Here is a 26,289-nt window from a genome sequence, read left to right as displayed (position 1 = left end):
TCCTTGCCTTCACGGTCAGTCGGTTCAGGTCCTAACGGCCAACACTACCGCGATGTGGTACATCAACAAATAGGGAGGTGTAGGGTCGTATTGTCTCTGTCGAGAGGCTCTGCGACTCTGGTCCTGGGATCAGGTCCATCAGATTTGTGTATTTGCAAATCATCTAGCCTGTGTGCTGAATGTTCGTGCGGACAGTCTCAGTCGGCATTACTCAGCCGACCACGAGTGGCAGCTTCATCTGGAGGTGGTCCATCACATCTTCCAGATGTGGGGGTCTCCTCGGTTGGACCCGTTTGCCACTCACAAGAACATGCACTGCCTGTTGTTCTGCAGTCTCCAGTATCCGAAGCAGGGAGCTTTGGGGGACGTGTTTCAGTTGGGTTGGAGCTCGCAGCCCCTTTGCGCATTTCCCCCATACCCTTGATTCCTCAGGTTCTGAGGAAGATTCGCCAATACCGGGCCCAAGTCATATTGATTGCCCCGGATTGGCCAAGAAGGGTGTGGTACACAGATCTACTTCACCTCTCATCGCACCCTCCGCTCCGTGTCCCTCTCAGGGCAGACCTCCTCTAGCAGTCGCAGGGAAAGGTTCTACACCCCCACCTCCAGAGCCTGCACCTTCATGCCTGGAGATTGAACGAGGTAACCTGAGTTCCCTCTCTCTCCCGCTGGAGTCTATTTACTCCTATAGGTGGTCTAAGTTTGTTAAATGGTGTGGAGAAAGATCCATTGACCCTTTAAAGACCCATTTGTCAGATTTTCTTCAGTTTTCACCTTTATTGGCTCAGCAGGGTTGTGCTGTAGCTACTGTTAAGGGCTATTTGTCGGCTTTATCAGTGCTTCTTTGTTTGCCGGATCAGCCTTCTTTATTTAAATCTCCCATTGTTATGAGGTTTATTAAGGGCCTTACCAATAGGTTTCCGCCTAATCCTTTTGTCATGCCTCAATGGGATTTGAATCTTGTTTTAACTTTCTTGATGGGTTCTCAGTTTGAACCCTTACATAGTTGTCCTTTGAGGCTTCGGTCTTTTAAAACGGTCTTTCTTGTGGCTATTACCTCAGCAAGGAGGGTGAGTGAGCTTCAGGCTCTTAGTTCAAACCCCCATTTTTGACCATACATGCTGAAAGAATGGTTCTCAGGACCAGGGCTGCTTTTCTGCCTAAGGTGATTACTCCCTTCCATCTAGGACAGTCCATTACTCTTCCTGCATTCTAACCTACCCCTCACCCTTCCAAGGAGGAGGAGCGACTTCACCGCCTGGATCCTAAAAGAGCAGTGAGCCTTTATTTGGACAGGACTAAGGACTTGCGAGTGGACGATCAGCTCTTTGTGGGCTACGTTGGATGCATGAAGGACAAGGCTGTGCACAAGCGCACTCTATCCAGGTGGATCATCTTGTGCATCAAGATCTGCTACACCCTGGCTGGGAAGGAGCCTCCTGAAGGTATTAGAGCTCATTCTACCAGAGCTAAATCGTCAACTTCTGCTTTGGCCAGAGGTGTACCTGTAGTGGACATTTGTAAGGCAACGACTTGGGCCTCCCTCCACACTTTCGCAAATACATTATTGCCTTGACTCCGAAATGAGGAGGGAGGGCCATTTTGGGAGCTCGGTCCTGCAAGACTTTTGGTATAGAAGGGTGGATACCCTCCTCCGGCAGAGGGACTGCTGTGGGAATCTATTCATAAGGTGAGGAATCCACAGGCAGATGTAATATCTTAATATCTCTGGAAAGCATTCTGGAACTGTGCTACGATAATTTTTAAACATAATTGCACGAAGCTCTTTTAACTGTGTACTGATTACTCTGTACCGACCTCTCTGCTCCCATCTGCTTTCGGGTCGTGGCCCCGGTCCACCGCGGCAAGTGCCGTTTGTGTGGAGGGCGTTTCTGACCGCGGGCCCGCCCCCTGAGGGTGTCACTCTGCACCAGAGGCGGGGACGGTGCCTACATACCCTCCTTCACTTTCTCCCGCGTAGCGGAAGCTGTGGCGGGTAGCCGGCGGGTCGCCGAAGGCTCGCCAAAGGCAAGCCCGTCTGCGCCAGACCGCTGCCCGTTGCTCTATACCCTGGTCGCTTGACAAGCGATGGCGCCTTATGCCCGGGAGGAGCTACTCGCTCTTAGATATCGGTCCGACTGCATGGCCCACACATGGTATCCTAGCTCCCCCTTTACTCAATGCAATCAGTGTAGCTTTAAAATCCCTGCGGCCTGTTTACCGCCACCTTCTTCTACCTCAGTGACTACTGGTTCTTCTAAACTATATATATTGAGCCTGAATTGTAGGTCCCTTGTGAAACATCACGAGGACATCCATGAGCTCCTCTCTGACAAGAACCCTGACGTACTGTTTCTAACAGAAACCTGGCTAACCGAAGATTCCTCTGCCATTTTAGCTTTGGCCCTTCCTCCAGGTTATTGTATCTGTGTTCAGAACAGACTCATAGGCAGGGGAGGTGGAATAGCGGTGATTTATAAGTCCAAATTCACCTGCACTCTTGAACCCACTAATGTAGCATATAGTGAATGTGCACTATTCAAGATAAAGGTCTCTGATACTTACACCTTTTCAGGACTTCTTGTCTACCGTCCCCCAGGACCAGCGAGCGCATTTCAAGAGTCGCTGATATTAACGATTTCATTACTAGCGCTCCAATCAGCCAGTTTTAGTGTATTCGGAGATCTTAATCTCCATCTTGTGCGCCAAGACTCCCCTGTCATATCAAAGTTCCTGGGTGACTTGGAGGCTTGTTAGCTCCACCAGTTGATTGTGGGTCCCTCTCATCAAGCAGGCCACCTTCTGGATCCTGTCTTTACCAACATAGAGGAAGTTACGGCTGAACCCCCTAGTCCTCTCAGTTGGACTGATCACTTCTTGGTCTCTGTTTCAGTTGAGAGCCGAGTAAGCGGTAAGGAGAATCCTCCCCCCCTCATATGGAGGCGCCCCTGGAAGAGCCTAGATAATGTTCTATTAGAAGCCAAATTGGACCAATCACGCCCTGTTTGGTCGAATAATATGGAGGAAGCAGACTTTGCATACAGAGAGTGGATAAACGCCTCACTGGATCACCTCATTCCCATAAAATGCTCTAGGCCTAAGCGAGACTATTCTCACCCCTGGTACTCGGAGACTCTTGCTGACACCAAAAAACAATGTAAACGGCTAGAACGTATTTGGAGACGTTCGTATGACCCTCTGGCTAAAAGCGAGTTTAGGCTGGCCACTAAAGCATATCACAAACTCATTAAAAAAAACAAAGCCACATACTATACGGACCTGATCACCTCCAGTACCAATCGTTCTAAAACTATCTTCTCCCTGGTAAAAGAAATGACCAAGGCCCCGGACGGTTTAGGCAACCCGATAGTGTCAGATACACAGTGTGAGGAACTATCCTGTTTCTTCATTAATAAGGTCAAAGGGATATATGATTCACTACAACCAGATAGCCCCTTGGGGCCCTCCAATCCTACTAGTGATCCAGCTGTCGGTCGACCCGTTTGCCTCGGAGGCACGGAAAAAATGGGTGGAACTGACATCATCATGCCCACGAACCTCTCTTATGGCTCTGGTGATGTCACACGGAGTCGCGTGCGGAGCCGTAGCATTGTGACGTCCTCGTGGAGAGCTAGAGAAAAAATTCCGCCGAGTGCTGGCACAGGGGATATTCATAAGGTAAGGAATCCACAGGCAGATACTGTATCCACCAGAAAAAGCGTTACCGAAGATAAGTAACTTGTTCTTTTATGTCGTTACATAATTTCCTTGGAGTCAGGGGAACCTCCAACGGATCACGTACATCTGGTGTGATCTGAGGGAGCCCCAGGTTATTCAAGAAAGTGTCTCTGTCTGAGAGCGGTGGGCGGTTCAGGCCCAATAGAGCTCAGTGTAGTAAGAGCATAAAGCTGCATTAATGTCAACCTAGATGGTGCAGGGTTTTGCCGAAGGCCATATGACTTTAAGAATCCCGGTAGGAGAAAGTGGCAGATGTATCATGCAAGTAAAAAATATTCCTGCCCTATCGCCTTCAGAGTTATCTTTTTTATATATGAATTATGGTCAATGAGACGCAACCACTCTAGCAAACTCTGCTTGTGCCATTTTGGTGTACTGCCACCAGCCGTGTTGGGTCCTGTGCTGCCTCTTGTTGTAGGTGCCCTAACTGTGCTTCCATGCATTGTTATTCCTGGAGCACAGTATGTCTAGCGCTTGTGGTAGTAGCTATGGACACCCCCAAATTACCACCTTAAATGCCTCGCCTTCAGGCTGTTCCTTCGTTAACTGCAAAGTAAGAGTCTATGGCCGTATCGAGGGTGTCGTGAAAGACTGCATCCTCAAAAAGTATAGGTTGCATGTGCCATGTCGGAATAGGTGTCGGGACCCTACCCCCAAGTCAACATCTAATACTGCATTAAAGCCTCCTCCTATCAGCCAAGGAAGATGAGACCACTCAGCTAGAACAGTGAACAACTGCTGTAGAAAGAGATCCTGATCGGCGTGTTTGTACTGCATAGAACTAACATTTACCTATCTAATGATCCACGGACTAGGACGTAGCGCCCATTCGCATCCATTTTAACTTCCTGTGCTTCCTAGGGGACTCCTACCCACAACCAGATGACCGCCCCCGGGTGAACTTGAAATAGGTGGTGGCGAATAGTTTACCCCTCCATTTATTGTGTAATTTTGTGGCTTCTGCAGCAGTGAGGTGAATTTCCTGTAAATAAACAATGTTTGCCTTCCTGCAAAGGAGTTGCACTAGGACTCTATGCCATTTGTGGGTCGATCCCAGCCCCCTTTCATTACAAGTGTGTTATAGTATAAAAATCCGCAGGAGACCAGGTTGTAGTTCCAAGTAGTAACTTTATTCAGGTACAAGTTACAGAAACTTTAGGTTATATCCGAGATGGTAAGTAGGCCTGTATGTATGGTCCACCAGGAGCATCCTCCTAGCTGATCAGCCTGCTGATACCAACTGACTTATATCAGGCACCCAACATTTTATGACCTTATCAACATTTCAAACATACTCAGGCTGAACAGCAAGGGGAAAGAGGGAGCAAAGACAGAACAGGAAAAGTCACCTTACTACATATTCTCTTTCTTTACACTGAAAAAAACAAAACAAGACCAGAGAAGTAAACACTAGAGCAAATAAGTGCAGTAAGAGAAAGATTGAAAAGTAGTACAAAATGCAATATAACAACAGAAGAATATCATAAAAACAAGTAAAAAGAAAAGAACAATGTGAAAATATACACACGTACCTAATGGTAAAATGACATGGAGGAAGCAGGTGCTAAATAAGAACAAAACATAACCATAAAATGAAGAGAACCACACCTATCCCCTATTCTCACAAGGAGAGGGCAGAAAAGTTAAGCGTATGCCACAGAAAGAGCATACAACGCTAATCCTGCAAATCACAAAAACAACAAGCACGCAGGATCTCAATGCAAACAAGTAACGGAAGTAAGATAAATACGCACCAGACCAATATGCCTGACGTCAAGGCACCCTAGCTACGTTCTGTGAAAAGGAGCAAACAGCGAACCTGCGCTGCAAACAGGGAGAGACCAGACACAAAATGTAGAAAAGAAAATGTACGTGCGTGTATAGTAGCAAGTAGGCAACCCTCAAGAACGTAAAAGCAAAACTTTACGCCTACACACACCCCGCAATAAAGGGGTAAGAAGTCGAATGTAAAAAGTGCAGTAAGTCTGTAAAGTCTAAAGTAAGTAAATGAAGAACTAGGCCTAAAACTGTAAAGTGTAAACCATTGTACACCAAGAAAGAAAGTACATATGAATTCATGGAAGTAAACCCAATGTAAACAGTAGCTAAAGAATAATAGCTGGGTACACGTATAAGAAAAGGAGGTAAAAGTAATATGAATCACAAAGAGGGTAAAACTAAGTTAACATAACCTCCCACTAAGAATTGTAAAGGGGTACACACACCCATAGCACGGAGATAAGGGATGTCACACATTGCAATGCAAATGGATATAGAGCTGCAATGTAATAATAAAAACTTTTCTCTAAAAATTATATAAATATCATTGCCAGCGAAACTTTCCACAAGAGTGGAAACATTCTTGGTATGCACTAATAAACAATAACGAATAAGATGAAAGGAAAAAATCCATAGTAATGAGTAATAACACCTGCGTAAAGGATAAAAATCATCATATATGAAGCATAAAAGAACATTGACCCTAAGGGAATAAAGAATGAATCTAAAACATAGAGTAGTACAAACACTAGGAAGGAAGTACTGTCCCAAGAAAACAATAAGTTAAAATAAATAAAGTAGTCACCGTTGTTGGTAATGGCGAAAAGGCGTGCTCAGGCTTGAAAGAAGAGAACAGTACATTGTAGGAGATTTTCCTTTTAAAAAATGTCATGGGGCCAGAAGCTTGTGGTAATGTGTCAGAATTAAATAAGTCCCAATTACTCCATGTGCTGCAGCCAGGTCTTGAAAACAGAAACAGGACGAAAGATAACTGTGGCAGCATGCAAAATGTAAAGAAAATGTACCTAACAGGAGAACACAGTCAAAAGGTAGGACATCACGGTAGGAGGAGGAGCAGGACATCACCCAAACAGCAGTGCATCATGGTGGAAGCAGGAGCAGGAGTCGGACATCATGTAAAGTGCCCCAGTAAAATGGGTCGGAGAGGACGTGGTTTGCAAGAAGACAGAAAAATAAGGTGGGGCGCCTCCCATCGCAAAATGGCGACACGTACGGCATGCCGTGCTGGTTGGCTTAAGGCAGGAAACTGCGCCAAACATTGCTCCACTGACCAGGCAGCAGCATCACAGACGGATTATGCCGTGGAGACACGATAACATGCTCAAGCCAAGGTAAGCGGGCGCGTGCCCCGTGTCCGTGCCGCATTTAAAACTGAGGCAGTTGAACTGCCATTAAGGGTGCAGAGAAAACGTATGGTCAAATGCAATAATAATATTTTTAAAAAACATACTTGTTGTCGGGGAAGCACAGGGAAGAGAACACTACAACCAGACTTGAGATTCCTCATAATGCCACCCCAGGGCGGCAAAACAGCAGGGCAGGAAAACGCTGTCCCTATGTGGCAGAACAGGAAGCAGGAAAGGGACACTTCTTTCATGACAGCAGGACACTGTAGATTCAGCACAATAGAAATCAACCACTTCCAAGGCTGGGGAAGACAGGTCAGGCAGGAGGCAGGACAACGAAGATTATAGACCCAAAGTTCAGCAGTCCAAGTCCAAGCTTGTTCACACAATGTAATAGGATAGTACCGCTGTGAAGCAACAGAAACAGCTGTGAAGCAACAATAGTACACAGCTCACAGAGCTGATCAAGAAGAAACTGGCACGGCCAAGTTGAGGCTGACCTTTGTCAAATGGTCACTGGTGGGGCTGGGGTTGCCAAGTTCTTTAAGTAGTAAGATGCAGGTAAGTCGTAAGTAAGCCTTAGGTTAAGTTTCTTGTAAGTTGCAGTATATTTTAGATACAGTTAGTTGAAGTATTCCTTGAAGATCACCTAGGTTCGTAGACCAATCGTCGCCGAAATGTTGTAGTATGAAAATCCGCAGGAGACCAGGTTGCGGTTCCAAGTAGTAACTTTATTCAGGTACAAGTTACAGAAGCTTTAGGTTCAAGCCAAGATGGTAAATAGACCTGTATGTACGCCCCACCAGGAGCAGCCTCCTAGCTGCTCAGCCTGCTGACACCCACTGACTCCCATCAGGCACCCAACATTCCATGACCTCATCAACATTCCACACATCCTCAGGCTGAACAGCAAGGGGAAAGAGGGAGCAAAGACAGAACAGGAAAAGTCACCTTACTACAAAGTGACTATCTTATACTGCTGTGGTGCATTCGACATGAGAGTATAACAATTTCAGTCTTTAATGTAGAGACGTTCAAACCAGATCGATGTGTGTGATAGGCAGTAAACAAAACATAATGACAGAAGTGACATGTCACAACTACTAGTTCTAATAAAACCTCACATTCGATCAAATAACAAACCGATAAACATATGTTACTACACAAATAAGACATTAGGCAATTGCTTGCAGAGGGAAGTCCAATGTACCCAAGGAGGAGTTGGATGTGTCGTAAGGATCACCCCATGCATGGCTACCCTGGGATTTGCAGTAGGAAAAACACAGCAGGACCCTTCCAGAGATATAGTTCAAGATTAAGGAGATCTAAGCCCAGCAGCAGATATACGAGAAAGACAGGATGTGCCTGTGAGAACTTGGCTTAAGTACAATCCGCATTGCATCACTGTTACAAGATATAAACAGGAAGTAAGAGACAACAATTTATTAAACCATTATGAACATACCATGCCTCCTTCCCTAGCTGACCCCTGGGAAAAAAATACAATAATAACATAAAACTTTGCTGAACCATCCGCCAGACGTAGCGGTGGGGACAACGGGGTAGGCCCAATCTGGAGCAGGATTCAGTTCAACAAATCAGCAGTTTGTGGTGTCACAGTGGGGAAGAGCGCCATGCTTGCATTAGAGTCTAAGTCTGAGTCAAAGTCAAACGTACTGGGTACATCAGGACAAAGGTGAGGCCCTCTGTACTGCCTCTTGACTGCCAGGAAGGACTCACATCTCTGCTGTACTTCCAAGGTATAATCTGGAAACAAAGATAATATTGCATTGTCCATCATTATAGCAGCCCTCTCCTGGCCTTCTGAAGGTAAATATCCTGTTCTCGGAAATTGAGAATTTGCGCAATCACAAGGCGCAGTGGGGTGCCCGGGGGAGGGCGCTGAGTCCGTACTTTATGAGCACGTTCAATAGCAAACCAGCGCAAAATCCCTTGGGGGTCACTGATATCTAAAACCAGTGTTCAACAAATTGCGTCTGGTTAGAGCCCTCCATCCCTCTGGCATTCTGCATTCCTACAATGTGTACATTATTGCGAATGGCACGGCCCTTCACGTACTCGGCTCTATCATGCAGGACGGAGATCTGCCTTTTAAGTTCAGAGTGTGCTGTGGAATGTGAAGCACTGTGGGCCAACGTAGACTAAGCAGTCTCAACAGTCGCCAGTCTTTTGTAGAGTTTGCGATAATTGACTCGGAGGATCCCAAAATCTGCTGACAAGTCATTTGTGTGGTGTTTGCAGATATAGCCTCGAATTTCCTGGGGTATCACATGCATTTTATCCAGTGAGGGCGGCAGGTGTGTAGGCTGGTCACAGTCATCGAGGGTATGGGTAGAGGAGCCACCCGAGAGGCTTTGCTGGGACAACCTCCGCCGTGTTACAGTACAAATTGTGTGGATTTAGTGCTCCCCATGGTGACGATAGTAGGAAAAGCATAGGACGGTCCGAGGCCGCCGTTGAGGTAGATTCAGTGAGCCAAGTTGGACAACGGTAAGTGCCGCAGATGACCCCTCCAGGCAGCGGACGTGGGCCGGCAAGGTACCCAGTCACGTGTCTGGGCCACTGGGAAGCACCATGTTGAGATGTCACAGGTGAAACCCAACTAGGCCATCCCAGGTCTGGTATGAAGAGATGGTATGGCACCGACTCCCAGGAGAAGGCCAAAGTCCTCACAATGCTGATGAGCAGGTGTCACTTCCTCATTGATATAGGAGCAGGAGGAGTGTAGGTCAGGGCCCCCTCATTGATGTCCAACATGTATCGACAGTATCGCACACAAACCATGGATGTCTCAGTAATAGTCTTCGTAGCTCTGCCACTCAGAGGGCTAGAGTCCAGGTGAATCACTGCCGCCTAAACCTTGGAGGAGGGGGCAGGAGCACCAGGCTACCCCAACCCACTGAATCTTCTCCCTCTCTCCACCAATGCTCTGATCTTGATCGCAGTGCAGGCCCAGAGAAGGTGCACCGGTCTGAGCAGGAGCGGGCCTATATTGTAGCGTATTTCACTGGACATGGCCCCTGGTCCACACAATTCACACCACAGGGTTACGGTTGGCAATTATGATTCCGGACATTGCCGGTAGCACCTCTTCACTCTGCCGCCGACCAGCTGCACCCCCCTTGCTAGTGTCGGTTGCTAGGCTCATCTTCCTTGAGCTTGGGGAACGCCTCCTCCGCCGCCAAGGTCCGGAGGCACAGATGGCGGCATTCATTGAGCCCGGGATGATCCAGGGGCAGCAACACAGGTCACCAAGGCCTGTTGCCGACAACGGGGCTGCACTACAGATGAGCAAGCACCTCATGCAGGGTTCGATACTAGTGGTAGAGGGCATAGCTCATTCATGACAGCTCACATGGCTAGGCTGCGCACCATTCATTTACTCCCGTTAGAGCATATCCTCATAACCTAAGGTAGAACATATGGTAATGGTTAAGATCAAAGTAGAAAATTGGGAACTGGAGCAGCCAACGTTATCATAAATAAGTATAAAGTGAGGAAATCACTGATCAGTTTAGATGTGGAAAGCCAAGAAAGTTCCAGAACCCTTTACCAAAAAAGGAAGAGCTAACCACTTTTGCAAAAAGTGCAACATCGTTCAATCTGCCAGCTTATTCCAGCTGCATCCAAGCATCGGATCTAATAATACCCCTTCTTAGTTTTAGGGCTGATTTATAAAATGTTCTGCAGGGGGTAATCACAGCATTACATCTAGGACACTTTTTGGCCGCAGAACAATAGAGTGAAACCATTTACACGTGCAGAACAATAGAGTGAAACCATTTACTCATGGGCTGTTGAGTAGAACTGATGGATCTAGTAAGAAACTTTGAAGTAACAGCAGAAAGGATCTAATTTAAAATATCAAAAAAAGATCAAAAGGAGAACCCAACAAAATTGTTAAAGCAAATAGTATTGACAAGACGTTAGTGATTCTCAATCCAACCTCATTAACTGTTTCACAGCAGATCACAGAAGAGGGATAATGAACCGTATGGCCAGGCAAACAAATGGAACAAGAAGGGTACTATGGTCACTGCAACAGCTCTAGAAGTAATTTAGGGTGCTGTTCCACTTGAACACCAAAATACAGAATTGACTGGTGGGTCCAATGTCATCCATTCAATCATGGCTGTGTAAAGGATGCAACAGCTCTCACCTACCTAGGTGCCATACTTCATCATCGGGGTAGCTCCTCGCTGGATGGGTGCTGCAGTACTAAGCTGGCTCCCAAAAGGTGGGGCTCTTTCTCAGCAATCTTTTCCCCCTTGCCAGATATTTTCCAATCTCAGGTCACTGCCCTATTGGAAGAGGGTAAACTGGGTAAGGTATAGTTAATTTTGGCTACTGCCCCTCCCTTGACACTGTTCATTCCTGGCAACTGTCTGCCAAGATCAACAACAGAAGTGAACCAACCAGGTATAGTGAAGAGTCCTAGGTTTTACAGTGGTGACGTCAACCTGTTTCGTGCTCCTAATCACCCGAAGGGTCATAGATATTTCATCAGGACTAGAAACAACCCTAATCTACTCAACAGTTATTTTTAAAGCAGAAAATTAATGGTATCGCACAAAGTGTGCTCACTTTACATCAAGTTAAGTGAAAGTAAGTGTAAGAACAATAATATTATTTTCCTATGACCTGTGAAAAAAACAGACACAAAACAAAATATATCAATAAAATTGTATTTCCTTATTTTGAATAAAACTGTCTTCCTCTACAGTGTGCTTTAGTCATGTGTGTCGAATGCTGTGGGAAAATCACAGTAGTGAAACATAGTTTTATTCGAATTAAAGAAAAATCATTTTAAAATATAGATATATTCCAATTTCCAGTTTTCTTTAATACCGGACACAGACCCAGAAGGCTGGTAAAAAAGAATGTGCACTTTATTCCTGTTGTAACGCGTTTAGACAGGATCCCCTGCCTTGCTCACACACTGAGCGCCATTTTGTATGTTGTATTTATCAGAGTAGGTCGATTACATGGTACACTAAACACAAAAGAAATACTGCTTACAATACCCTTTAATGCAAACCAATGTCAATGTCTTGTTACAAATCTTTCTTTTTTCTTGCCACTTTCTTTTACTTTTTTTACTTTCATTTTATATAGTATAAACGTGTTTAAATGTTTCAAAACTCTTTTTTTACCTGTCTTTTCAATGAAAATAAATTTTACAATATTGCTTTGTTTTCTTTATTTTTCTCACGCTTGTCTTTGTTACCTCTTTTAACTATTTGGTCTCACACTGGATATCACAATGAATAGTTAAACCGCAATTTCGGTTGAGCCCCTTTCGGTCTATTACTAGTTTGTTATTGCACAGTTCCATCTTGTTGGCCTATCAAAGTGCAAGTGCCTAACTGGGGAGAGGTATTCCTCAACATTGCACACTCCCGAATCTCAGACGATTAAGGTGCCAGTGCTCTATCATTCAATTAAATCCTCATTGAACGTATAGAATCAAAGTGCAAGCACTGATGGAGATAGAGTATTGTTTGTTGTTACTCAATCTGTTTGTACAAAATTTCTCAAAGTGCTGGTGCTTCTCACTTAACTTAAATATAAATATGTTCAGGAGGTGGCAGTTTGTTATCTGATACTCAAAGCAGAATTGTTGATTAATGACTGGTATTTAGTCTTTCGTCCCAGTCTGTACTATTCCACAAACCCGGTCTCCAAGGATCTTACTCACAGGCAGTTACAAAGTGTGAGTGCAAAAAACATATAATAAATATTACTTTGGGACCCATCTTATGGTTCCTGCACATGTGAAAAAAGTGCAAGTGCTTAAGTGTGCAAATTCTACTATCACTGAAATACACCTATGTCTGAGTATCAAACTGAGCTTCTATTTAAACTGTTGAAACCCTCAACCCTCTTTTTTAATTTTGATAAAAAATCCCTCAACATTTATTTTAAAGTCACCAACAATATTACACTCATCAATGATCTTCCCTCATGGGTAGTACTTGTCTACTCTCTGCAGTACAGCTACTTCACGACTACTCCTCTCCCTTAAGCTGTGATAATAAAACAATCACAGTATATTAACCAAAATATTAAAAAAATTATTCCATTCAATTTCATCAACCTGGACAATTTTCTTTTTTGCAATTTAAAATAATAAAAGATAGACTCTCAATTACCCTCCTCTAAATATGAACATATAGATCTTCTTCTGAATTGAGGCCATAGGGGATCTTAGTATTCAACGTTATAATGTATCTCGACTCACTCTGTCCCAGTTTCAACTTTCGATTTCCCCCTCTTCTATTCTTAGTGACAGAGTTGATCACATAATAAATATATATATATATATATATATCTCCAACAAACAAAAAAATTGCAGCATGCTCTCGAGCAAAGACACGGTGGTGTTATGCAAAAAGGGATTATTGCACCATAAACACCGCGTTTCAACCGTCCTGCAGCCTTGTTCACACAGAGTGCAAAAATGGGGCGTCTTACATGTACAGAATGAAAAACAAACATGGGACTACAAAAGTTCCTGCTCACTGTTGACATAGTAAATGCAGTGGCCATCTTGTAACGTGTCCTCGGCTTGTAGATAAACAGATGTTCCATCAGATAAAGCTTAATAGTAAAATGTAAAGTACAACAAAATAGAAGTCTGCCACAAAGTACAAAATACCCATGCAAAGCCCAAGGAAAAGCATTCCATAATCTGTGATGAAATACACAGCCAAAAAATAAACACACGTTATGACTTTGGGACACATTGTCATATATCGGAACCCAATACATTTCTGCCACATCTGCCATGCACACTAGAACACAGCCTCGAAACATGCAATTGATAGTCATGGTATCTCACCATCATGGAGTCTGTGACGGAACGGGACAGATCTGCCTGCCCTGGTTGGGAAGAGTCACGTGTAGAGATAAGAGAAAGATATAGGCAGAAATATCAGTGGGGTCATCACTGTTGGATTCCGGGTACAGTGACCAAATGTGGCGAGTGATGACCCGTAAACAGTAGTGGCAAGAAAACAGCGTTAGTCCTCCGGAGTAAATGAGGAGAGAAGATGAGAAAAGGCTGAGGGTGGAAAGTATTGGTGGCGACATAGTGTCTGATAACCACCCCATAGTCAAGTAAAGACAAGTGACTAGACAGAAAGCCGGAGAGCTGCTGGAAGTCATGTTACTCCACCAAATGGGGGAGTGCATCTCAGCGGGTTTGAGTCCCGCACACATATTAAAAAAGGTGAACCTTATTGAGGATATACAAGATTCAAAAGCCTGCACACAGCGTGTCGGTTTCAATGATATTTAATTGCAACGCTTTTCAACCCTGCTGGGTCTTCGTCACGGGCTAGCTACTAGTGACAGAGACCCAGCAGGGTTGGAACACATTGCCATTAAATACCAATGAAACCGACACACTGTGTTCAGGCTTTTGAATCTTGTATATTCTCAATAAGGTTTACCTTTGTTTTACATATAAATATATATATTTCTTTGAGTCTCCGTTCTTTTTTTTACAGGTCCTGGAGCATTAATAGTATTGTTGTGGCACTCTAATTCCCTTTCACTTAGTTTGATGTAAACGGAGCACATCACTGCAGGAGGGCTGTATAGGGAGTTCCAGCATCTGGTAATAGCTCTCCTTGCAAGCAGAAAGTTAAGGTCCAGGATTCTAGTGGCGAGTTTGGCCTTCTCTGGCTGGGGATAGGTTTCCAGAATGACAACTCCAGGGGAAGCCAGGACTGGCCTTTAATATGTTCTGTAATTGTAAAAAGTACCCCAGTCCAGAAAGGTAACAGCTTCCTACCAAAGCATATGGGTCAGGTGAGCAGGCGTAACATGGCACTGGGGTCATTCCAGGGAAGCTGAAGGGAAAGCTATTGGGTTTTCAATGGAGTAAGATATGCCCTATGTAGTATGCTAGCTTGTATAAATTTAAACTGGGCGTTATGTGTACTTTTAGAGAGGTATTTCAGTATGGCTTGCCATTCCTTATCATTGAAGGCAGTCTGTAGCTCTGTGTCCCAGGCAAGCAGAAGGGGCAGCAGTGATACTTCAGCATGTTCCTAGAGTCTCTTATATAGCCAAGTGATCTATTTCCTTCTGTACCCGATTTGTGTGCAGGGTTTGCAATGCAGTGTGTGGTGGCTTTTTGCTTGTTGAGTCTGCCAAATCGCATGACCTATTCGTCCATAGGTAAGGAATTCACCTGCAAATAACCCAGAATGGTCAGGCAAGGCCTGAAAGTCCTTAAGGGACCCAATCTCAAAAAGTTCCTAACTGAGGTCAGCCCAGCATGCACCCGGTGGGTCAAATCTTCCAGAGAAACAATGCCAACATGAGCGGGGATCCCACCAGTGGCATCACAGGGGTGTAAGCAGGTGCTGTTTTAATGTATCTTAAAGAGTTGCAAGTATGAGCCACTTCAAGCAGTAAGTAACGAGTGGGGCCTCTGGCATGAGGCAAAAGGGCACCATGGAGATTGCCAGTTTTAATTTGGGATGATGTGAGGCCAGTCTGAGCCAGGTGGTGCTCAGCCAGCCAGTAAGCAGGTCACTGTAGTTGGGCAGTGGAGTAGTAGTCACGAAAGTCGGGTGCTTCAAGGCCGCTAAGTGGGAGGTAAGAGCTTAGTCGGAGGAATCTGCTGATGCCCAGCACCCCGTATTAACTCTAGCAGTAGACTATCAAGTTCTTTGAATTTCTTAGGAAAATAATAGTGGGAGATCCGTGAAGCCAGAGCAGGAGAACCACCAACTTAGAGAGAGCTGTTTATCCCATAACCATTAAGGGTTGAGTGTTCCAGAATGTAATTTGGGCTGGAAGTGTACATTTGGTGCTACCAAGATTGCCCTTCAATAAATCTTTTGGGGAGTGGAATCTTTTAATACCTAGATACTTAAAGGACTGAGCTGCCCATTGTTTGCAGTCCGTTACAAAGCTAAGGGACTAAGCCTTGGCACACAGAAAAAAGGAACGTTTTGGTGGGATTGACTTTTACTCCAAAGAGGGCATGAAAAGTATTCAGTATAGTGTGTTGGTACATAATGATACTCATTCAAGAGCTTAATCATGAGCCTTTTATTTATTAAAGGGGTTCCCTGGCCACATCAATTATTGCACATTGTCCTCCTTAACTCATACCCAGGGATTTAAAGAAAATATTCCATAGTCTTACGTAGTTCAGTTCTCTGTGATTAATCAACACATGGACACTTAAATATTATGCAGCTGTCCAGGGACAGTTAATGCTGAGAATGTATCATGGTGAGTAAAGTTATGATTGTCAAACTTGCTTTACAATGGTGTGTAGAACCATGCATAAAGGTCTGAGATAGTAATTAGGAGGCCTTCCAATACTGTGTTGCCATAGTCTTGAACAGAGAGCAATGGTTTTGTGAATATAAAGCATTTTACTTTCTTGTGTAAACCTTTAAAACAGCACGGATGTCTCATGATTATTAATATGGTTGTAGGCCTACAATGATTTAGCCTTGTAGGCTAACACAGAATAAAACTAAGCTACAAGCCACCTGCTAACATTAAAGCACGGGTTATTTATAGTTACAGACAGATTTTTTTATCAGATAGACTTCTAGCTGCAGATTTCTTACCTCTGAATTTCCCAGGTGTCCGGCAAGATCCAAAAATGTTGCTGAGCAATACCCCTTGCATGCGCCGTCAGGTGGCTTCATTTGGCTGGGCGTGGCGGAGGCGTCAGTTATGACGTTGCGGTACCTGTATAGGTGCCACCAAGGTGTACCGAGCCCAGTTCTTTTCTTTTCGCGCCAGTTAAGAGCTGATCTGGGAAGAGCTACACCTCTGTTGCTTGTTGACAGACCTTTTCTCGACTTTTTGTCAAATTTGGATTTTTTCCAAACTTCGTGTGCAAGGATGTCTTCAAGGAAAACAGGGTTCAAGCCATGAGGTGTCTGCCACAGCATGATGTCAGTTACTGACCCCCACATTGTCTGTCTCTGGTGTCTCGAGCGCAACCTCAATTCGAAGTCATGGTCGGACTGCCGGGCTATGACTCTGACGGCCTTGCAGGAACGGGCTATTAAGATCCTTACGGCCCAGTAGTCAACAACGTCCAGCGAGACTCCGCGGAGTTCCCGATCGAAAAAGAGGATGTCGCTGGACCGCTCCCGGGACCAAAACTCCTCTTCGCCCCGCTTGAGGTCTTTGGGACACTCAGGGAAGAGGCACAAGAAGAAGAAGAAGGCCAAGCGAACTTCATCTTCGCTTCGACTGTCCGTTGACAAAAGAGGTAAGAAGCACCAGTGATCTAGGCACAGTTCTGCGGAGCCAGGGTCGACTACACGCCTCCCTCCCTTTCTGGGAGCCTGGAACGATCCCCGCCCAAATGAAAGAATTTTATGCGGCCATGCGAAGCATATTTGAGCGGGCCGACCCCTCGGGGTTAGTAGGAGCCCCATCGGATTCGACGCAGTCAGCTTTGGCCACGGTCCTGTTGGGCCATCAGGGATCCAATCCAGGTCGATGCTGGCCATGCCATTGCGACCTTCTCTGGCATCGGACCCAAAGTAGGTGCCACTGGTGCCCACCGGTGGTGCCAGCCCCACCCTTAACCCTGATGACACGGAGTCGGAACGACGTCGCTCAACGCTGATTCCGGCACCAATTGAACCCAGGGGTTCTATGTTGTGACCTGAACACTTTGACAATGTGTTAGGCTCGAGAGGTGAATGGGAGGGAACTATGGACCCTTTGGAACACCAGGATGACTCTGCAGAGCAGTTGAACTGGTGTGGGGAACTTGGGAAAGCCAGTGAACTGGACAGTTCTCCAGAGATTGGCAATCTCTCTGCCAACTGTGGCTACGGAGGAGGGGGCATCTTATGCCATGGTGGTTAAAAGGGGAGCCGAGGTCCTTGGACTAGAGCTGCCTTCCATGCAGGTCACGACTAATCTCCTGACCTAAGTGCCTCGAGCTGGGGCTTCCACCGCCGAACCCCTTTTGCCCTTTAATGAAGCACTAATTTATGTCCTTCTAGGCACGTAGTCCAAGCCTAGCACAGGTGCTCATGTGACTAGGACAATTGCATGCCGCCATCCTCCAGCTCCGGGCCACCCAAAGTTGCCCATGCCTGAAAGAATGGTGGTGCAGGCGTCCACATTCCATGGCGCGTTTACTTCCGCCCCTCGGATAGGGAATCCAAGAGGATGGATTCATTTGGTAAGAAGATGTTTTCTTGCTCCAGCCTGGCTTTGCTGCCGGTGAATACCGCATGCTTATTGGGCTGTTTCCCCCACTCCCTTTGGGAGAGAGTTTCACAAGTGATACCACAGGTACCAGAGGAGGCCCGGGCTGTGCTCTCTCAGGCAGTTAAGGACGGGAGAGATGCACCTAAAGGTGACCTTGATACGACGGGTTCACTGGGAAGATCGATTTCCATGACAGTGGCCTTGAGGGGCCACGCCTGGTTTATGACAGCTGGCTTCCCGGGTGATGTCCAGGCAAATTTGATGGACATGTATTTTGATGTAACCCGTCTTTTTGGGGAAAAGGCAGATTTGGCCTTTGTGAGGTTCAAGGACTCTCCAGCTACTGCCAGATCCTTGGACCTCTCTTTGTGGCCAGTCTAACTTTTGCCCCTTTCGTAGCAACAAAAGAGATTTCCAGCCATGTCAGCCCTATTCCAGCCACCATCCTACATAGGCTTCCCAAGCCATGTGGGGGACGTGAGCGCGGTTCATTCTGACCAAGGAATGGAAGCCAGAAGTCATCAGCCACCCTGTCCTGGCAGCTGCAGCCTCGAAGCACTCTTAGTCTGACTCTGCAAAACCACACCACTCCAGTTGGTGGGAGAATCCATCATCTTCTCCCCCCACTGGAGGTCCATAACATTAGACAAGTGGGCCTTGCAGATCATTCAGGAGGGCTATTCTCTGTCTTTCCTTTCTTTTCCTCCTCCCATTCTGCAAAATCAGGAACGGCTCACAGGGGATCATTTGAAATTACTCCAGGAGGAAATTACAGCTCTCTTGGCCAAGGGAGCTACAGAAAGGGTCCTAGTTTCAGAAGTAGGCAGTGGCTGTTATTCCCACTACATTCTGATTCCGAAGAAGAACAAAAGGTTGCGGCCCATTTTAGATCTTCGGATTGTCAATCTCTTCCTCAAGAAGGAGAAGTTCAAGATGCTCACTCTAGCTCAGGTGTTGTCTGCCCTAGACCAAGAAGACTGGTTGGTAGCGTTGGACCTACAGGATGCGTATTTTCATATTCCCATCCTGCTGGGCCACAGTAGGCTGCAAGCATTTTCAGTTTACCATGCTCCCCTTCAGCCTTACCAGTGCCCCTCGGGTGTTCACCAAGGTGATGGTAGTGGTCACAGCTCATCTGCGCAGGTTATGGGTGCCAGCCTTCCCCTACCTCAAAGACTGGCTGTTAAAGGTATCCATGCCCCAGGCTGTCATCTCCCACCTTCTGCATTCGCTGGGGTTCTCTGTAAACTTGCCACAGTCACACCTGACTCTCAGATGCTCCCTTTCAATCTGATCTGTTCTGGTGCAGTGCAGTTTTGGGCCTATCCTCCGAGCAGTGAGTACAGGATATTCAGGTTATGATTCTGGTGTTTCAGCCTCTATCATGGATTTAGGTGGGACTGACTCTGCGGTTCTTGGGCCTCATGGCCTCCTGCATCCTGTTGGTAAAACATGCCAGATGGTGTATGCGTGCTCTGCAGTGGGACTTGAAGTTTCAGTGGGCACAGCATCGGCGAAATCTCACAGACGTGGTCCAGATCTTGGAAGGAACTGCAAAAGACCTGTGCTGTTGGCTGATGAACCGTGATTGGGTCAACAGCAGACCCCTTTCCCTTACCCAACCAGATCTCACAGTTGTGACAGATGCGTCACTTCTGGGATGGGGTGTCCATCTGAGAGAGGTGGAGATCAGGGGACACTGGTCTCCAGCGGAGTCAGGGCTCCACATAAATTTGTTGGAGCTTTGAGCAATTCGATTGGCATTGAAAGCATTTCTTCCCTCCATCAAGGGAAAGTTAGTGCAAGTGTTCACGAATAACACCACCCCTATTTGGTTCTGTAACAAGCAGGTCTGGGTGGGGTCGTGGACCCTTTGTCGAGAGGCCTTGCGTCTCTGGACATGGCTGGAAAAGCAGGGCATAACCCTGGTAGTTCAACACCTCGTGGGTTCTCTGAGTGCCAGGGCAGACAAACTCAGCCATCAATGCCTAGCAGATCACGAATGGCGCCTCCAGTCGAAGGTGGAGCAAGGTCTCTTTCGGCAGTGGGGAGAACCTTGGTTAGATTGTTTGCCTCAGAAGTGAACACGCAGTGTCAGCAATACTGCACGCTAGAGTTTCCAAAGCGGCTATCGCTCGGCGACGCCTTTCGTCGTCAGTGGAGCTCAGGCCTGTTGTATGACTTCCCACCCATACCACTTCTGCCCAGGGTTCTGAAAAAGATCAGGAACAACCGGGCCCCAGCCATTCTTGTGACTCTGAACAGGGCAAAGAGTCTGGTGTCCAGAGCTTCTGAAAATAAGCATTGATCCTCCGGTCAGGCTGCCCCTTCGGAAGGATCTTCTGTTACAGGAGCGGGGGAGGGTCCTTCACCCGAACCTGTCAACTCTGCACCTCCATTCGTGGAGATTGAGCTGCAGCAGTTTATGGCTTTTGACCTTCCTCCTGAAAAGTGTAACGTTATTTTGGCGGCCAGGGGGTACTCCGCTAAGACTGTATATGCCTGCCATTGGCACAGATTTGTATTATGCTGTACAGAAAGGTCTATTGACCCTCTTTCTGCTTTTCTTTCCACTGTTCTTCTATTCTTTCTAGCGCTTGCCCAGCAGGGCTCTGCGTTGGGTACTGTTATCTTTCTGATCTATCCGCTTTTTTGCGGCTGCCAGACCAAACCTCTCTCCAATTGTACATATGTTTCTAAAAGGGCTGGCTCACTTTTTCTCCACCCACTTCCATTGTTATGCTGCAGTGGGACCTTAATTTGGTCCTCGCATATCTTATGGGTGCTCCCTTCGAAATTGCACAACTGTCCCCTTAGGCTTACCATCAAGACAGCCTTCTTAGTGGCGATTACATCTACCCAGAGGGCGAGGGAGTTGCAGGCACTGTCTTGCACACCTCCCTACATGATGTATTTTCTTCGCACCTGTCGGGACCCCATTCCATCTGGGTCAAGCTATAATGCTGACCACCTTCTTTGCGCCCCCGCATCCCCCTAAGGAAGAGAGAGCCTCTCCAACGACTGGACCCAAAAAGAGCATTGTCGTTCTTCCTTGACCGCACAAAAGAGTTTTGGGTGGACGACCAACTCGTTGTGGTGTACGTGGGAGCTAAAAAGGGAAGGGTAGCGCAGAAAAGGATCATCTGTCACTGGGTCATTCTCTGCATTAGGAGCTGCTGTGCCCTGGCTAAGAAGCAGCCCCCTGAGGGATTAAGGGCCATTCCACCAGGGGAAAGGCTGAGACTACAGCCTTGGCTTGGGGTGTACCATTCCTGGACATCTGTCAGGCAGCAACGTGGGCATCTTTGCACATGTTTGCCAAGCACTACTGCCTAGACAGTCAGGTCTGCAGGGACAGGCATTTTGCCCGTTCAGTCCAGCAGGATTTCATACTGTAAGGTATTGGTCCGCAAACCACCGCCAGGATAGTATGCCTTGAATAACTAATTCAAAGGTAAGGAATCTGAAGCTAGAAGTCTCTATCAGATGAACAAGTTGCTTACCTTTGGTAACACATTATCTGGTAGAGAGACTATCTAGCTGCAGATTCCTTACAGCCCCACCAATGCCTCCCCACCTTACAGACTAATTTTGTAGGGCTAGTTTCTCCAGAAGGGTTTGGGAGAGGTTCTAAATTGGGGACTCACTGATTCATTGTCTCTTATGTGATCGTCGATGGTCAAAGGAATTGAAGTGTTTTACGATAGCTCTACTCCTCACCAGATGCTGGTATAGGGTGTTCATCATTATACCCCATGGTGAATGGATTCAAATGCCCCTGAGAGATTGAATTAACAATTACCACCACCAGGGAAGGCATTTGAAAATCATTGTTCAAGCTTTTGCAGTTTGCATGGAATTCATGTGTGTCTCCCTGCTTGCATGCCATAGTGTCATAGTGTTTAAGCTCTGAGTTTTTATCAGTGTCTCTTTGAGCTTGAAATGTTTTTTCTGTCCAATAAGGGTGTCTACTTTCCTCCAGAAAATAGTTGGTGACAATCCTATCTTTTAAACTGTAACTCGTAATAAAATGTGCATGTGTATTCCGTAGATGCAAGACGTTTTAGACTTGGTAGGTAGCTCACTTTTGGTTAAAGCTAAAAATCCAAATAAAAAGTGAGTACCCTCTGTGCAATTCTCATGGATTTAGATAAATACTAATTTACTGTGAAATCTGTGAATCATCTGTTATAGAGAAAAACACATTTAAGTCGTTCACAGGGCATTAACTACCTTCAAAGTTTGAACAATTGCCCAGTTCCATACATCTGTATTGCATCTCTTTTAATGTCAGTCTAGGTCCTAAGGCAAATGTGCAAATGGATTTTTCCAACAATGGTACAGCCTACCATTTCCCCATAGTTCTGGAGCTACGTAGTCACCCTGACAGTGTTGAGGTATTGGTAGAAAAAATCTGATGTATATGTTTGTGAATGTGGTGCATTTTATTACCATTAGAACCATTCTGATCATAAAAGCACGATGATGTCATGATGGTGATGCTGACAGGACATCATTATGACAAGGATATTATGAAAAATGACCATAATGTAGACTTCTAGCTTTCTATAATTGAGCCTATTTTCACATTCAGGGATAAAACTAAAGGTAAAAGAAAGTTTTCTCCTTCACAGATTAGGTTTGTAGATATGTTATTAAAATAGTCACATTTGTAGAACAGATGAAGATTTTAAAACCTGTATGAATTGTTCATTTGTAGCTTTACAATTATTGTTAACGGAAATACATTTTAATTTTTCAGCGCATTGTTAGTTTAAGCAATTGAGATAGGTATCCAGGACAAGTGAAATTTAACATGAACATTAATTTCCAGACTGAGGTTGTGGTAAAGCCATCATCCCCAATTTAAACTAACCCTAGAATGTTTTAATACATTTCACTTTTGAAAGCTATATCGTTTTCCAAATTTTCTCATTTCTGGTTTAATTTTCTTTCTGCTGCTTTTCCATTTCAGGAGACACAGCAGACATGTCAGGTAAGGGATTTAAATCAGAGTGTGTTTAAGTACAGATGGCCAGGGTACTCAGTAGCTATCTAATATCTTCCCATCAGTGAAATCTAAGATGCTTTATACATTATCTGAATACAGTACAATACTGAGCCAATCATGGAGAATTACACATTTGCCCCCAGGTCACCCATGCCAGGCCTGAGATAATAAATTGAAAATATGCACCTGTCAACATAGCGCACATTAAAAAACTACACGACGTTCCATGGCAAACCTCGGTGAATTTTAGAAAGGTTTCTTATTATTTCAAATTGAGAAACGCGTGCTTTGTGGAAATAGAAAAATTAAAGTAACGTCTTTATAAGTGAGAATAACACATTAACATGGCTGTGCCACGAACATGGAGGGTCTCGCGAATGCCTCTTAATTCGAGGCTGAACATATAAAGTTTCTTGTAAATAACTAATTTGAATAAGCACATTAATAATACGTTTGGCAAGAACATGTTATAGTAACTACTCAGCCGAACACATGCTGCACCAATGAAAGCTATAAATATTCTACCAGTGCCACAATGACAATCTGGGTAGGAGTACCAGACTCCCAGTGAGCTTTTTCAGTGATGCAAATATTTTCCTGAAAATAGTATCCTTTCCTCCACTTTTCAGTCATCCAAGTTGTGAAGATTGCCTTGTTGTCATGTGTAGCACGTGCTTCCACTTTCCAATATGTTGTGCTTTTCAGTTGTATATTTTGAACCATTGTTATCCATCTAAATTCGCCTTGCCTTTGCTTTCTTGCTGTGTGCTTTGATATTGTCTCACGTTTTCCTGGAGGTGTTCAGTTGGTGAATATTATTTTCCCTAAGGGGAGTGAAGGCCTTTTAAGTAATCATTACCACCTTTCACCTAAAGTGTCTGTTATATATGTGTCAGCTGACATACACCATGGGAATATTATTGCCCGCTCCAGGATGCACAATAGTCTGAGCAAAGAAATTGCTTTTTACCCAAGAAATTAGGTTTACAATCTGTTATTGTTAAAGTCTGTTAACCATTAACAATGGCCCTCGTTGTGGCTTGCCACAGGGAACGATACTTAATATCCGTAAGAATGAAGATACTCCAGTGCTATTTGGCCGAAAGTGACAGATATTAAACACTGTTCCTCTCCTTCTAATGATATGGCACATTATGTTTCCACCTTCTGTAATGAAAGACTTTGCAAGAAATGTGATGTAGCTCTGTTCTTAGCATATAATTAACAGTTGTCCCTAACAGTTGTTTGGTGATTATATTGATCTGATGGCAAACACTGAAGCATAATACAAACACCTTCTATATATGCCAAAGCCATATGGAGGATTTTAGACAGCATTTCATGTTTTGATTTATCCAAGAAGGAGTTTTTTTTATGTTAAACATTTCTCAGAAGATGAAAAATGCAGAATATTCCCTGCTAATGTGCCTATTGACTATAGTTTGACTGCACTCCTACCGCATGTACAGAATAGGCATATCTGATTGATATCATTATTATATTATATAAATAATAGGGTGAGACGATATTTTTACATTCTAAATAAATAATACTGATTGACAGTCTTGTTGTACAGCAGATACATAATACGATAGACCTTATCTTTCTATTATTAAAAAAAGGGACAAAGGACATTACACACTTTGTACTCAAGCAATTCCTGAATTTGTCCTTAAGGAATTAGTTATAACGTGGTAGGTTCATGAACTTCATGTAGTGTGTCTCATGGTAAAATTCATCGAAACGAGTGTAAACTTTTAATTGTTTGAACTATGCCACATGAAGGTTTTGGAACCGATTTTACTCGATGCAGACACGTTCACAAATGTTCCAGTAATTCACAAAAAGAAAGATGAGCCCGAGTGTGCTCAGAAATGAGACCTTCAAGTGTTGTGCGTGGAAGAAGGGAAAGGTTGGAAGCAGGGGTATTCTGAAGTGTCCAAAGGTGACAGAAGGAGCCTCGTGTATTTCTAAGGGTCCTAAGACATGGAAATCCAGTCACAGAATGTTTCTGAGAGAGCACAGCCAAAGGAATGAAGTGTGCTGTGGCTGGAATTGCTGTATAGTGGGTCGGGTGATGGGATAGAGATGAGCTGCAGGACAGGTATGAGCAGGATGTATAAAAGTGCCTTTTACTGAAACAGTGAGGAAAACAAGGGCACTGGTGTGAAAATTGGGCCATTTTTGCCCAATTGTGACTTGAAATTGTAGACGGATGACATTTCATGTGTACATTTTGTGTGTACATTTTCCTTTCAGCCACATCGCCTTCCATCCACATTTGGGATGCAATGAACAAACAGACCCTCTCTGTGCTGCGGTGCTTCCATTCTAAGGGGGTTTGTTCAGTCAGCTTCAGTGCCACGGGCAAGCTCCTCCTTTCTGTTGGTCTGGATCCAGAACATACCATCACCATCTGGAAGTGGCAGGAAGGTGGGCAAGCTGTTGGAAAGTTGTGTGTGGTGATAAAAGCTTGACAATTGTGTTTGGATAATTTATTTAGTTGATGATGATTCCATATTAGCAGGCCTTTTCCAGATGACACGAGGTGAGTGGAGAGACCTGTGATGGTGGAGAGGTAAACAGCAAAGGTAGGAAATTGTGTTGAAGTATCAGCTTGGCATATGTGACAAATTGTTATCTTTTCAAGCCTCTGTACGTGGGTTTTACTTTAAAGGCATGGTAGAAAAGTGCTGCTTTCAGAACTTTTATGAATTATGAGCTTTGTTTTTAAATTATTCCATGTTTCTAAACTGAGAACTTTGATTATTCCACGCTCCCTAATTTCTCCCCAAGGATTTCCATTTCAGTCCAGAGCATGACTGTCCATCCACTGCTGGCATCTGATTTTGTTTGGATAGAATTTAAGTATGAACTATTTTTCAACCAGTTCTTATTTCTCCTATGTGTCGTCTGGCAGATAGGGTGGCCTAACAAAAAGTGATAAAGTGCATAAAAAAGTGGAAGAGCACAGTGCTCATTCCAAAAATACTCCTAATTATGGAGTTTATCTGCACTTTAAAATATGGCGCTAATTGCTCCATGGGTCTCAGGAGGGGGGTAGGAGCGTCCCTGGCACATCGCCCTCAGCGCTCGCTGCCCACTTGAACACCTAGTATTCCCTCAAACCGGTTTTGTTAATTTTCACTTTCACGC

The 26,289-nt window shown here is 44.9% G+C and overlaps 1 protein-coding gene across 7 annotated transcripts in view; it reads left to right on the top strand.

Moving 5' to 3' along the window:
• Positions 1-26,289, top strand: part of EML5 (EMAP like 5) — a 1,317,369-nt gene that overhangs the window by 1,079,561 nt on the left and 211,519 nt on the right. For 4 of the 7 annotated variants that reach the window (XR_013600929.1, XM_078660021.1, XM_078660020.1 and 1 more), the window contains exons 31-32: positions 23,098-23,118; positions 25,393-25,566. Coding sequence is in view for 4 of the 7 variants with exons in the window: in XM_078660021.1 (XP_078516147.1) it covers positions 23,098-23,118; positions 25,393-25,566 (195 nt within the window). In the remaining 3 variants the exon portion in view is untranslated. Of the gene's footprint in view, positions 1-23,097; positions 23,119-25,392; positions 25,567-26,289 lie in introns of those variants that run through there. The other 3 variants (XR_013600930.1, XR_013600931.1, XM_078660023.1) reach the window with 3 other exon arrangements.

Source organism: Lissotriton helveticus, chromosome 9, assembly GCF_964261635.1.
Source record: "Lissotriton helveticus chromosome 9, aLisHel1.1, whole genome shotgun sequence".
NCBI classification, from domain to species: domain Eukaryota; kingdom Metazoa; phylum Chordata; class Amphibia; order Caudata; family Salamandridae; genus Lissotriton; species Lissotriton helveticus.
This window is presented reverse-complemented; position numbering and strand designations above follow the sequence as displayed.